This window comes from Mobula hypostoma, chromosome 2 (assembly GCF_963921235.1).
Source record: "Mobula hypostoma chromosome 2, sMobHyp1.1, whole genome shotgun sequence".
Lineage (NCBI taxonomy): Eukaryota > Metazoa > Chordata > Chondrichthyes > Myliobatiformes > Myliobatidae > Mobula > Mobula hypostoma.
In genome coordinates, this window is record NC_086098.1 from 139616083 (window position 1) to 139631551 (window position 15469).

The window sequence follows — 15469 nt, forward strand, 5'->3', positions numbered from 1 at the left end:
AGATTCAATAGGTAGGTTTTATCTTTACTGGAACGTTGGTGGCTGATGGATGAATTTATGGAGGTTTATGAAATCATAAAGGGCATAGATAGGATAAATACTTTTTGCTAGGGTGGGGAGCCTTGAACTAGAGAGCACAGGTTTAAGCTGAACAAGGGCAAATTTAAAGATCTGATGGGTAACTTTTTCACACAGAACTCTTACCCCACCCCCACCTCCCCCCAACCCCTACAGTTGCCGACGGCCCTGTGATTTTGGTTTCTGAGGCTGATGTGAGATCCTTCAGGAGGGTGAATCCACAGAAAGCATCTGGCTCAGGTGGTGTATCTGACCAAGTACTGAAATTCTGTGCTAATCAGCTGGCTGGAGTGTTTACAGACATCTTCAACCACTCGCTTCGCCAATCTAAGATATATACCCACCTATTTTAACCAACCATCAATCGGTGCCCAAGAAGAACATAGTGACCTGCCTCAATTTTTGTCCAGTAGCACCTATATCCACTGTGATGAGTGCTTTGAGAAATTGGTCCTGGGGCATTGCAGCTCCTGCCTGAGGAGTGATATGGATCCACTACAATTTAGCTCTGGAGCACCTGGCCAATGAAGATGCACACATCAGGATGATTTTCGTTGATTATAGCTCAGCATTCAATACCATCAAAACTCATCACTAAGCTCCAAGACCTAGAGCTCAATTTCCTCACTTACAAACCCCGGTCAGTAGAAATTGGCAATAACATCTCCTCCACAATGACCATCAGTACAGTGATGATACCACTGTTGTTGGCCAGATGGTATCAAATCAGAGGAGGGAAGGAGATTGAAAATCTGGCTGAATGTGCCACAACAGCAACCTCTCACTCAGTGTCAGCAAGACCAAAGTTGACTACAGGAGGAAGAAGTTGGAGTTCTATGAATCGGAGTCACAGTTCTCATTCGGGGAATGGAGATGGGGAGGGCCAGTAGCTTTAAATTCCTTGGTGTTAGCATATCAGAGGATTTGACCTGGGACCAGCTTGTAAGTACCTTCACAAAGAAGGTGCCTCTACTTTCCTAGAAGTTTGCATAGTTTGGGCGTGTCACCAAAAACTTTGACAAAGTTTCTATAGATGCACATTGGAAAGTATCCTAACTGGTTGCATCACAGCTAGGAAACACCAATGCCCAAGAATAGAAAAGTCTACAGAAAGTGGTGAATACCACAAACATTGTCACAAGAAAGCAGCATCCATCATCAGGGACTCCCACCAACTATAGGTAGGCTTGGTTCTCCTCTTGCTACTGCCATAAGGAAGGAAGTACAGGAGCCTTAGGTCCCACACCACCAGGTTCAGGAATAGTTAGTAGCCTACAACCATCAGGCTTCCGAGCCATCATGGGAAACTTCACTCACCACAATGCTGAAATAATTCCACAACCTACAGACTCACTTTCAAGGATTTTAGAACTAAGGTTCTCGTTTTTTTATATATATTGGCACAATTTGTCATATTTTGCATAATGGTTGTTTATTAGTCTTTGTTCATGCATAGTTTTTCATAAATTCTATTGTATTTTATTTTCTGTAAATGCCTGTAAGAAAATGAATCTCAAGGTAATATATGGTAACATAATACATAATATTTGTTACTTCATTTACTTTAGGGTAGTGATTATCTGGAACTTCCTGCTAAAGAACACAATAGATGCAAATATAATTACAGTGATTAAAAGGCATTTGGACATGGATAGGAAAGGCAAAGAGGGACGCAGGCCAAATGGATTTAGATTGATCGGTCCTGCTGGCCGCTCCTACCCCTAGCCTTTCCGAGGGCTACACTTTCCCGGCTCTGTGGGGTTGATCAGCCTGGAGGCCTGGGTGCTAGAGTTGTCCTGTAGGGCAGAGAGGGTGACATGCAGCAACAAGCCTCAGGTGCTAAACCCTAAAGCTCTGAAGGTTTCTAACAAAGGCATTTTGATCTGTTAGTTTAAGTAATTAAGACCTTAAAATTGTTTTTTAAATAATAAATGTACTTAATGATATTTCTATGACCGGAAATTAATTAAAACATAAAATACTATGAAGAAAAATAAAGAAACCACATTGCTATTTACTATTTTACTCAAGTTTGACAAGATAATTTATGCCAGACGTGACGGGCATCGTACTGAGGAACTGGTTGTGAAGTACATTTGGTTCTGGACACCTGGTGAGTCCAGTGGTAGGGTAGGAGGTCAGAGTTCAGTTGCACCATCACCTGTCCTTCACTTTGTCTCCAATTTCCATGCCCCAGTACGGAGGTGTAGAAGTGGGACTTGAGTTGACCCACGAGAGGATGTGGTCTGCACTTCTCTATACACCTGCCAGTCTGAGATGAGATGAGTATAACCCTGTCCATTCAGTCAGGAAAAGGAACTTTATAGATATAATGGAACTTTCTTTCAAAAATGGTGTAAGAGAATAATATTTAGACTACAAGACCTTAGGAACAGAATTAGGCCATTTGATGCATCGAGTCTGCTCCACCATTCCATTATGGCTGATTTAATATCCCTCTCAACCTATTGTCCTGTCTTTTCCCCGTAACATCTGACGACCTTACTGAAAAAGAACCTATCAGCCTCTGCTTTAGACATATCTAGTGACTTGGCCTCCACAGCTGTTTGTGGCAGTGAATTCCACAAATTCACCACCTTCTGGCTAAAGAAATTCCTCCTCATCTCTGTAGTAAAGGATATCCTATTTCAAGGCTTTGTCCTCTGGTCCTAGACTCCCCAACTATAGGAAACATACTCTCCACATCCACTCTATATGCCCTTTCAATATTTGATAGGTTTCAATGAGATCCCCCCTCATTCTTCAAAAATCCAGCAAGTATAGGCCCAGAGCCATCAAATGCTCCTCATATGTTAACCTTTTCATTCCTGGGATCACTCTTGTGAACCTCCTCTGGACCCCCTCCAATGCAAGTACATACTTTCTTAGGTAAGGGACCCACAAAACTACATTCAATACTTTAAGTGCAATCTGACCAGTGCGTTTTCCGTTAAGGTAGCAGCATGCTCATACACAGGGGCTTCAAAGGGACCAACCAAAGGTGTTGATGTCTTTTATAAGAGTACTTTTTATGATCACAAACCCCTGCTGGATATAAAAACTTAAGGTACTACAGGTCCACCCTCCGTCTGCCACAACAGACAGGATCTCCCGGTTGCCACCCACTTCAACTCTGCTTCCCACTCCCATTCAGATATGTCCATACACGGCCTCCTGTACTGCCATGATGAGGCTAAACTCAGGTTGGAGGAGCAACACCTCATATACTGTGTAGGTAGTCTCCAACCCCTTGGTATGAACATAGAATTCTCCAATTTATGGTAATTCCCTCCCCCTCCCTTCCCCTATCCCTATTTCACTCTGCCCCCTCCCCCGGCTGCCTATCACTTCCCTCACGGTTCCGCCTCCTTCTACTACCCATTGTGTTTTCCCCTATTCCTTCTTCACCTTCCCTGTCTATCCCCTCCCTGCTTCCCCTCCCCCACCCCTTTATCTTTCCCCTTACTGGTTTTTCACCTGGAACCTACCAGCCTTCTCCTTCCCACCCTCCCCCCATCTTTATAAGGCCTCTGCCCCTTCCCTCTTCAGTCCTGATGAAGGGTTCCGGCCAGAAACGTTGATTGATCATTTCCGCGGATGCTGCCCAATCTGCTGAGTTCCTCCAGTGTGTTGTGAGTGTTGCTTTGACCCCAGCATCTGCAGATTATTTTAGGTCTACACCATCAGCGAGTTACTCGTTGGCAGAGAAAGTGAAGGAACTGGACTTGATGCAGACCGTGTTACTGCCTGCTACAGAGAGGTGTTGGAATCAGTGTGCAGTCTAACAGCGAGTGATTGGCTTAATCACTTTTCTTTGTAATGTGGAATGCTGCAAATCCGGTTCACTAGTTTATTGGCAGAACCGATGGGGGAAAGCTGCATGGCCTCAGTCGTAACAAAGACTAGACCTCAAGCTGCAGTGTCACCTGTTTGCAGCCTTCTAGGAGAGAGGTGTTGGAGGCGTTGTGGCGTGGTGGCAATGCTGCTGTCCAGTATTCGCTCGGCAGAAGACAAGCTGTATCATGTTCAACTGCTGCAAAATTCATGGACTCAGGAACTTGAACTATTTTTTTTAGTGTGACTATATTTTACTGATATCTGATATGTTCTATATAGAAATGCCTTGTTCTTTGTATGACTTTTGGTACTGTGTTTTACACCTTGCCCCAGACTAAAGCTGTTTTGTTTGGCTGCATTCAGGGGTATTCATGTTTGGTTGAATAACCATTAATCTTGAACTTCAACTGATAAAACCTCAGCATTACATCCTTGGTTTTATATTCTAATCCTCTTAAAATCAATGCTAACATTGTATTTGTCTTCTTTACCATGACTCAACCTGCAAGTTAGAGAATCCTGCGCAGGGATTTCCAAGTCCTTTTGCACCTCTGATTTTTGAATTTGCTCTCTGTTTAGAAGAAAGTCTATGCCTAAAGCCTTCTACCAAAGTGCATGACCAGATACTTCCCATACGCTATATTCCATCTGCCTCCTCTTTGCCCATTCTCACAATCTGTCTTTCTGTAGACTCTGCTTCCTCAACACTACCTGCATCTCCACCTACTGTATCTTTGTATTGTCTGCAAAATTGGCCACAAAGCCATCAATTATCATCCAAATCATTAACATATAACATGTTAACTGGCCTGTAATTTCCCTTCTTCTGCCTCCTTCCCTTCTTAAAGAGAGAATTACATAGACATCTGGGCACACCCTTTGGGAGAGATACTTCTCCAGAAGAACACAGGTGACAATAGAAAGCATTTAATCTTAAGGATAGATTGTGTTAACATTATTGGTCATCTAGCTGAGTTTTCTATTATTGAATTTTATAGTGTTGAAATAATTATTTCTTAAAAATCTGCAAGAAGTGAACATAGCCATAAAATTAGACCAAGATAAATCTGGTGGTAATCTGGATGCTTTCTTCAAAAAAGGTATTGGAATGTATGGAAAAGTGTGGAAAAATAGGCTGAAAGAAAAAAAATAAAGTGTAAGTTATTCTTTCTACATAGGTGCTGAGGCTGACATTTCCTTTACGGTTGGCTGAGCCAGTGATACGGCCACTTTTAGAATTTGCATGGGATACCTACCTGGCTGAGATGAAGAAGGTATTCAAGGTTTTTTTTATTATTTAAAAAAAACTTTTAAGTATGTATTTGTGTCAATACATACCTATTATTTGTTTGGGAGCGACTGCCTTTCTGAATAATGATTTTTTCCTTATAGTCTTGCAAAATTAGAGCCCCTAAAATACACAGTTCAGTCTGTGATTTTTAGCAGGATTGCAGTGAAGCAGCTTGTTGGTCGAATGAAATCCAGATTTACATTGTCCTGCCTGATAGATGGGAACTCTGTGGGATGAGTAAATGGTGGAGCTTTTCCAAGAGCTTGCAATGTTACAAGTTCCTAACAGCCTAGCATCACAGGTGCTAACGGCTGAAAAGTTTAGAATGCCAGACTGTCAAAGGACCAAAGGCATAAAGCACAATTCAGGGCCAAATTGTGACCTAAAATTCCAGGAACAGGTGCATTTTTAAGTGACACACACAAAATGCTGGAGAAACTCAGCAAATCAGACAGCATCCATGAAAATAAATAAACAGCTGATGTTTTGCTCCTAGACCCATCTTCAGGACTCGAGTTTATAGAGAATGGTGTGAAAACAAAAAACACCCAGTAGGCGGCAGTTCTGTGGGCAAATGAGAGCGGTTAGAGGAAAATTGATACATTGGTTCAAGCTGACAGGAAGGCAACAGTGACTCAAATAACCGCATGTTACAACAGCGGTGTGCAGAAGAACATCTCTGATTGTGCAAAACATCGAGCTTATTTTTACATATTCTTTAATCCTTATTTTTACTGGTTTATGGGAATAAGTTCTCAGTAATTTCCAGACATTGGGAAGCTTGATTAGTCAGTCTAACTTTCCATTTGTAAGAGTTGACAAAGAGCCAGCCTTTCTCTCCACTCATCTGGAGAAGTTGATGGGTCATTAACACTCATTATGCATGAAATTGAAATCATATTTTGAGTTGGGACATCATACGACTGGCTCATCACAAGGAGACACTACTTAACGACCAAAAGTAGGGATTAAAAAAAAACGCTGATGCTGGAAATCTGAAACTAAACAGAAAATACTGGAAGCTCAGGCCCAGCTAGGCAACATCTGTGGAAAGGGGAAAGAAGTTTATGTTTCAACAATGTCACTGAGTTTTTTGTCCTGAAGCATTAACTATATATTTTCCCACAGATACTGTCTGAGCTGCTGAGTGGTCCCTACATTTTCTGAATTTAGCCCTAAAGTGGGAACTTCTACAGATGCCAATTCTAAGGATTCTTCAGGCATTTATAACATCTTCAATTTGATCCATATTAAAATCAGTTAAAGCCGTACAGTCAGAGCAGTTTGGGCTCAGATGTATGGACAATCAGATTCAGGTGTATGGATGGGTGCCATGCACTGATCCTGTAATCCTGGATTATCATGATCCTTTTGAGGTATCTTGGGATAATTAAAACATTTGATCAGAACAGGTAGATGGGTAGAATGGCCAACTGTAATTTTGTACAATTTGTATTATATGAAAAATATGTTATTAGGATGGTTCCCCGTTAGCACAGTATTTTACTTTAGTAGAGCACTAAGCACTAGAGGAAGTTTTGGTGTAATTATTCTTTTTATACAGCAGAGAGGAAGTGATATCTGGGGCTTCAGTTCTTGCGTCATGTGCTTTCTCAATGGTCAGCTCCTTGGTGATGAGAAAGATTTCCTGGAGTGGGCATCTGCTGAGTTCAGCTACATAGATTACAGACCTAAACCGTTGTATGAAGCAATAGCCAGTGATTTTTATTCAAAATACTTGAAGGACACCAAGGTGAGTCCCAGTGTTTCCTCAGCATGTTTAGGTGAGATTCTTGAGTAAGTCATCCATGTGCTCTGTTCATATTTCAATTAAGATGAGTTTAAAATTAATGAAAAGGAGCCTGAAAAGGTTGAAAATATGTTGAACTTGCAATTAGTAATGATAATAGCGTCTGTAAACTTTTATATTGAACAGATGGAACAGTGCATCCCAGACCTGCTTTTGTTTTGAGTTATTGGCTTTGGTGCTTATGTTGCATTCTCATCCTGTTCACTGTTTTGGTTTCTTTGACCAGCCTGTAAATGTTTTCCAAATAGTCCTTTACCTTTGTAATATTATTCATACATGTATGGCAGTTTTTTAAATGAATTTTTAAAAAAAATAGGCATCCGTTAGTCTCGTGAGACCATGGATTTGCGCCTTGTAAGGTTTCCAGGGTGCAGGCCTGGGCAAGACTTTTGGAAGACCAACAGTTGCCCATGCTGCAAGTCTCCCCTCTCCGTGCCACCGATGTTGTTCAAGGGAAGGGCACTAGGGCAGATACAGCTTGGCACCAGTGTCGTCACAGAGCAATGTGTGGTTAAGTGCCTTGCTCAAGTGCCTTGCTTAATGAATTTAAGCTAAAGGTATTTTGGTTATTGGTACACTTTTCAGAACCTTGCCAAACCCTGATCAATACTGGGATTACTTATGTAGAAAAAAAAGTGAGAGAGAAAAAAATTACCAGTGGCTGGCAAAAAATATTGAAAAATAGACAAGTAGAAAACAAGAGGTAAAAGAGGGAAGCAGAATTTTTGTTTTCCAAAATTAATGAAGATAAATACTATTATTTACTTGCACTGAGACTAGGGTGCATGGTTGTCAGCAGTACAAAGATTGAGTATCAGGAAAAGAAGGACTCACCGGCCAGGATTTCAGTCTGTGGAGAGAACTGTCAGCTCTCAATTAAAGGTGGAACTTAATTTGATAGCAAATATTCCTAGAAATCCACCGAGAACACTCCTTCACAGCCTCATACCTATAACAAACCAACCCATAATTACCTTGACAGTCAATAGTACATACTAGGCAGAGCACTTTGTTTTTAAGTAGAAAATGGTTTCCCCAGATGGCATTGTTATGGAACACCATATGACCTGTGTAGTACTTCCTCAGCCTGGTACCTGACAGGTCAGCATTGAGCTGAATGACTCTGCGACAATATTTGGCCATGGTTCTGCACTGTTGACTAACTCCATACAGAAAAAAATCGGAATTTACCTCGGGACGATTCTCCCAGATAGAATTTCTGGGAATCACTGGAATCTCCATGGTGAGATAAAACAAATCCTGTTCACAGCAAGATTTTGAAATACAACCTTTAAAGTAACTAGGGTCACATTTATCATTGTAATCCTCCAATCCTATTCTGACCTCATTGTCCTTGGCTTTCTGCACTCTTCTAATGATGCATAAAGTTAAGCTTGAGCATCAGCATCTCATCCTCTGATGAGGCACATTTCACTATTCTGGAATCTGCAGTTTCACACCCTTCTTCAGCATTTTCTGCTTCACTGCCTTAATTGTAAGATCTGAACAATGGAGAGAGATCTCTATTTGGTGGATCCTGGTGACTTTGCAATCTAGAGGTTTGGAAGTCAAGAGTGGGGCATAAAACTTATTGCCTATAGACATTACAAGAACATCAAAAAAGAGGGAGAACAAATAAGTTATGGCCACCTTATACAAAAACTACTATAGCTTCATCTAAAAAGATTACAACAACCCAGTGATAACAATTAACTTATGAAACAGCCAGATTCAAGTGGTGTGACACCTGCTGCAGAAAACCTAAGAAGCTTCTAGAGAAACACAGAAGCAGCTATACTGCAACGACTGGAAAGTTACACATATATTGATAGTTACGCAAAAATACAAGCTACAGACAGCTGTAGTTAAACTACAGACAAGTAACAACTCTGCACCCTAATCCAACAATGTCAAATGTATCCTGTTAGCCTGCAACCTTAATCATTTGTGATAGCAAGAGCAAGTTCCAAGCCATTTCTAGAATGCCAGGTATTTTACCTATGCTCAATTCAAAGTTCAAAACTTAAAAGTATATTTATTATCTTTTCCAATATGTTTATTAATTTCTACATAGAAGAATACAGAGTACATGAAGATATATATTATAAGTCAAAAAAGATAAAATAATACCAAATACATTAAATTTGAGTCACACTTGCAATCTCATTACCCTATGTTCATGTAAATTAAATTAAATCATTATATTGAAATGTGATAATTTTATTATACAAAAAAAGAAGAATCTAAACCCACTACCAAGATCAAAGCTGTTTGGTAAAGAAAGAAAAAAGGGAAAAAAATCCTTATCACATAGTGAAATATGTTATTAGCCAACATCTGTACTTTAACAGCAAATCAAAGGTTTTGAAAATAGTTCAAAAATGGTCCCCACAGCGTAAGAAAGTCTTGGCTAAGTTCAGAAATTGAACAACGGATCTTCTCTAAATTTAAACATGACATAACATCATATAACCATTGAATGTAAGTAGGTGGGACGACATCCTTCCATTTAAGCAAGAGCACCCTCCTAGCTATAAGAGAAATAAAAGACAAAATGTGCAAATCAGATGTCTTCAAAATAATATCTTTTCCTCCAACAATACCGAATAAGGCAGTCAAAGGGTTAGGCTTAAAATTTACTTTGAAAAGTACAGAGAAAGCTTGAAATACTTTCTCCAGTATTTTTCAAGACTCGGACATGTCCAAAACATATGAATTAGTGAAGCTTCTCCATTGTTACATCTATCACAATAGAGAGATATATCTGAATAAAAATGAGATAGCTTATCCTTAGTCATGTGGGCCCTATGGACCACGTTAAGTTGTAGGAGAGTGTGGCGGGCACATAACAATGAAGTGTTAACCAATTTAAAAATTTCATTCCAAATTTCCTCAGAAATTGAAGTCTGTAAATCTTATTCCCAGAGATTTAAAATTTTGTCTAAAGGAGCATTTCTCATTCCGAGAAACATGTCATAAATATTGGGTATTGAACCATTATGAAAAGGTTTCAATTTAAAAATTACATCTAATAAATTCTTATTGGGACTTTTAGGAAATGTATATAATTGAGATCGTAGAAAGTCTCCAATTTGTAAATATCGAAAAAAGTGGGTTTTTAGTAAGCTATATTTAGCTGACAATTGCTGAAACGAAAAGAGACTTCCTCCAACAAACGAGTCCTGAAAGCATTTAATACCCAATCTATCCCATTTTTTAAAAACTAAATCGGTCATAGAAGGTTTAAAAAATATAATTATCCACGTTGAAGTTTAAATCATTTGGAATTCTGAAAATTAGTAAGAACCCGAGCAGAGGGAGATAAATAAAGTAATTTAATCCATTGAATGAAATCAGGCCCAAAATTAAATTTTTATAAGGTTTTAAATAAATAATTCCATTCAACCTGATCGAAAGCCTTCTCAGCGTCTAAGGATATCACACATTCTGATATCTCCTTAGAAGGAGAATAGATAACATTTAATAAATGACGAATATTGAAATGGGAATATTGATTTTTAATAAATCCAGTCTGATCATCAGAAACGATAGATGGTAAAATATTTTCAGTCCTACGAGCCGGAACTTTGGATAGGATTTTAGTATCAACATTAAGTAAGGAAATTGGTCTATATGAAGAGCATTCAGTTGAGTTCTTATTCTTTCTAAGGATAAGCGAAATATAAGTATTTATTATCAAAGCACATGTATGTCACCATATACAACCCTGAGATTCATTTTCTTGTGGGCATACTCAATGAATCCATAATAGAATAATAACCATAACAGAATCAATGAAAGGCTGCACCAACTTGGGTGTTCAACCAGTGTGCAAAAAACAACAAACAATGCAAATTCAAAAAGAAAGAAATAATAATAAATAAATAAGCAATAAATTTTGAGAACCTAAGATGAAGAGTCCTTGAAAGTGAGTTCATAGATTGTGGAAACATTTCAATGATGGGGTGAGTGAAGTTGTCCCCTTTGGTTCAAGAGCGTGATGGTTGAGGGGTAAAAATGATTCCTGACCCTGGTGGTGTGAGTCCTGAGGTTTCTGTACCTTCTTCTGATGGCAGCAGCGAGAAGAGAGCATGTCCTGGGTGGTTGGAGTCCCTGATAATGGATGCTGCTTTCCTGCGTCAGTGTTTCATGTAGACATCCTCAATAGTGGGGAGGGCTTTACCTGTGATGGACTGGCTATATCCACTACATTTTGTAGGACTTTCCATTCAAGGACATTGGTGTTTCCGTACTAGGCTGTGAAGCAGCCAATCAATATGTTCTCCACTACGCATGTATAGAAGTTTGTCAAAGTTTTAGTGCCTTTGGAGTGTTGGGACGTAGTACATTGGTATGGTTCTGTATACTATCCTCCCACTCTCCCTAACCCTTCCTTAGCTCCTTCCCTCTCCTTCATCAACCCACTGAAGTAATTCCATCCTGAAAAAATTTGTTCGGTAACTTCTCTCAAGCACCGTGAATAGAAACCACGCTCCGTTGTTGGTGTAAATTTTAAAAGTGGGCTCCCCTAATTATGTGTGAATTATGTTAATACTGTGGCACTTAAACAACAGGCTAGAGACTCTCCAGATTTGATCCCAGACTTAAATGAAAAATCTGAATTTTTTGGAATCACACCTAAAGTTTTGCATGCATATATACATTGGATTCATCAATAGTTTATTGATAAATTCTAAGGCTGCCAACCTGCTTTATCAATCTAGGCAACCTCTAGCAATTTCAACATGTTTGCACAATTTTCATTTTCATTCTTTCTCTCCTGCATCATTTGGACCTTTCCTCAACTTGGTCCAGGTACTGGAGTGGTTAGGGTAGTGGATTTGTAATCTGGAGTTCTGGACCAAAGATCCAGAGACATAACTAGAAATCTGACCAACCGTACTTAAAATCAGTAAATTACTTTAAATTTATTTACTTCAAATCAGTAACTTAATAGTTACCAAGAGACTATCACTTCGTAAGAAATGTCAACCTCATGCAATATGAAGTCCTAACCTACCCTGGCATATGATTTAATCCACATTCAGAGCAATGGGACTTTGTTTTAAATTGCCCCTCCCAAATGGTCTTGTAATTCACACAGTTATCACCAATACCATTATAATCAAAAAGTGGTGGGCATTGCAAGGACAACGAACCCATGTACACTACCTTTTTTCACTCTCTTTTTGCACTACTTAGTTTAGTTTTTAAAAATATATTCCTTATGGTAATTTATAGTTTTTAAAAAATATTATGTATTGCAGTATACTATTGCTGCAAAACAACTAAATTTTGCGAAATATATTAGTGATGTTAAACCTGACTCTGATTCTGACTTATATCGTGACCTTGCCTGTGATGACCACATCCATTGTGAAGAAAAAAGCTGAGCAATGTCTGATTAAATTTGCTCAGTTCTGTGCATAATATATTATTTTTACTTCAAGTATATGAATTACACTGTTTGCTTAAGTAAATTTTATGTCAGCTGCCTTCCTTTCTTGATTCAGCACACCTTCTACACTGAGCAGATCCAACACTTTACCCGTGATTCCCACTGTTAGTTCATTCCTCAGCATTTGTTTTCCATCATCTTTCCTGTTACTTTGCCTCTTTGCAACAAAAATGATCAATTTAACCAAGCTTTATCTTCAATAGAAAACTTACTTGTATTGATTTAATGTTTTACTGGTTGTCTTTGTTTTCTGTAGCACACATTTGTTTACATGGAGATTTCTATTGAACAGCAACCTGTAGGGCGATTACTCTTTGAGGTAAGGAATGCATTGCAAGTTGTTTTTTACCCTCCTACCTTCAGAATTCATAGGCCATGCTAAACATGATAAGGTTGTCTGCTGGTGCAATTCCAATTGCACCAGCAACTGGTGCAATAGATTTTGCAATAATGTATTGAAAGCAATACATTTTCTATTCAAAATATTTTAGGTACTCTAACCTGTATACTATAATTGTTACATTTTAACTGTAATTAGACTTTTAGAATGCTTTCTATGCACAATTTGACCAATTGAATGATGTGACATCGACAAAAGCCCAGTCTCCTCTTGAGGCCACAGCCGAGGTGAGGAGGACCTTTCCCAGGGTAAACACACACAAAGCTGCAGGGCCAGACAACATACCTAGTCAGGTGCTGAGGGACTGTGCAGCCCAGCTAACAAAGGTCTTAATGGACATTTTAAATGTCTTTCTGAAACAGTCCACTTTCCCTGCAGGCTTCAAGGCAGCCACCATCATTTCAGTACCAGAGGGAGCAATGGCCTAAATGATTACCACCCAGTAACACTGACTTCAACAATCATTAAGTGCATTGAGATGCTGGTAGTAGATCATATAAAGTCCCACCTTCCGGCTTCATTGGACCCTTTCTAGTTCACCTACCACTCAGACTGGTCCACTGAAAATACCATAGCCTCGGCTCTCCACTCTGTCCTGTCCCACCTAGAATACAATGCCTTGTTCACTAGGATGTTGTTCATCGACTTGAGCTTAGCATTTAACACTATCATCCCTCAGAGGCTGGTGGGTAAACTGTCCTCGTTCAGACTCAATGCCCCTCTCTGCAACTGGATCTTGGACTTCTTGACGGGAAGACGTCAGTCAGTCCGAGTTGGCAGCAACATCTCAACCTCCATCACGCTGAGCAGTGGTGCCCCCCAGGGCTGTGTGCACAGCCCGCTGCTGACTCACACCTGTACTACCAGGTTAATCTCAAACTGCATTATATTTGCTAATGATACTACAGAGGTTGGCCTCATCAGCAACAGTGATGAGCTGGCGTGTAGAGAAGGTTGAGAGGCTTGTCAAATGGTGCGAGAACAACCTGAGTCTCAACATGAGCAAGACAAAAGAGATGATTGTGGACTTCAGGAAGGCACAGGTTGGCCACTGTCCATTGCACATCAATGGCTCTGCCGTGGAGAGAGTGAAGAGCACGAAGTTCCTCGGTGAGCACATAACGATTGACCTAACCTGGAACCACACCTCCTCACTAGTCAAAAAGGCACATGAGTTTCTGAGGAGACTGAGGCGTGCAAGGCTCCCCGTATCCATTCTAACAACTTTCTACTGGAGCTCTGTCTGGCTGTGTCATTGTGTGGTACGGAAGCTGCAAGGTGTCAGACCACAAGACCCGACAGAGAGTGAAAACCACCAAGAGTATCACTGGGTTTCCCTCACTCATTTGTGACATTTACCGGCAGCATTGCAGATGAATGGCCCAAAGCATTGTTGAGAATCCCTACTACATATCCCACAATCTCTTTGACCCACTACCCTCAGGAAGGAGCTACAGAAACATCAGGACGAGGACAGCCGGACTGGGTAACAGCTTCATCCCTCAGGCTGTGACACTAATGAATACTCTGCCACTACCGAGGTTTCATCACTAGAACAGCGTGCTGTTTACATTTTACCTGTGCTGCACTTTACTACATGCATTTTGAGTTATATTTTATATTTTGGTTTATGTGCTGTGTATGATATAGATTGTGTGGGTGTACCATGGTTCCGGGTACGTATAGTCTGATGACAGTAAACTTGAACCTGAGAACTACTTAAGTTTGAATGCATTGACTTACATAAAGCATATTTTCCAGATTTGTTATATATTTCACATCAGCCAGTTTGTCCTGCTTCATGTGAGCTTAGGATCTGCATTGACTGATCCCTACAGCAGACAGTTTTACAGCAGCCACTTGTTGGCTCAAGAGTTTTTCAGGCTGTGAGTGAAACAGGAGGGAGTGAAAAGGGAGAGCAAGTACAAATGTGGAAGTCACTCACAGATCTTTAGAACCCTGGTAATTCTTTTAAGTTGGTGAAGATTTGAGATTTGATTAGCTTTACTTGTCACATTTACATTCCATTTTCATAACTGACTTAGGTGAGTAAGTGGAAGGGTGGGTTAGTAAGTTTGCAAATGACAGAAAGGTTGGTGGAGTTGTGGATCATATTGTAGGTTACAACTGGACATTGACAGGTTGCAGATCTAAGCTGACAAGTGGCAGATTGAGTTCAACGCAGAACAGTGTGAAGCAATTCATTTTGGAAGGTCAAATTTGAAGGCAGAATACAGGGTTAATGGTAGGCTTCTTAGCAATGTTGGAAGAAAAGAGAGATCTTGGGGTCTGCATCCACAGATCCCTCAAAGTTGGCGAACAAGTTGATGGGGTTGTTAAGAAAGCATTTGGTGTGTTGGTCTTCATTAATAAGGGGATTGAGCTTAAGAGCTGCAATGTAATGTTGGAACTCTATAAAACCCTGCAGTATTGTGTTCAGTTCTGGTCGCATCATTATGGGAAGGATGTGAAAGCTTTAGAGAGGGTGCAGTGGAGATTTACCAGGACGCTCCCTGGATTAGAGAACATGCTTTATGAGGATAGATTGAACAAACCAGGGCTTTTCTCTTTGGAGCGAAGAAGAATGAGAGATGA

The 15469-nt window shown here is 40.0% G+C and overlaps 1 protein-coding gene across 4 annotated transcripts in view; it reads left to right on the forward strand.

Annotated features, from left to right (window-relative positions):
* The window catches only part of ppil6 (peptidylprolyl isomerase (cyclophilin)-like 6), a 34801-nt gene that overhangs the window by 12339 nt on the left and 6993 nt on the right, over positions 1 to 15469 (forward strand). For 3 of the 4 annotated variants that reach the window (XM_063040780.1, XM_063040778.1, XM_063040777.1), the window contains 3 exons: positions 5094 to 5189; positions 6771 to 6959; positions 12731 to 12793. In XM_063040780.1, the coding sequence (XP_062896850.1) occupies positions 5094 to 5189; positions 6771 to 6959; positions 12731 to 12793 (348 nt within the window). The remainder of the gene's footprint in view (positions 1 to 5093; positions 5190 to 6770; positions 6960 to 12730; positions 12794 to 15469) is intronic. The other variant, XM_063040779.1, reaches the window with a different exon arrangement.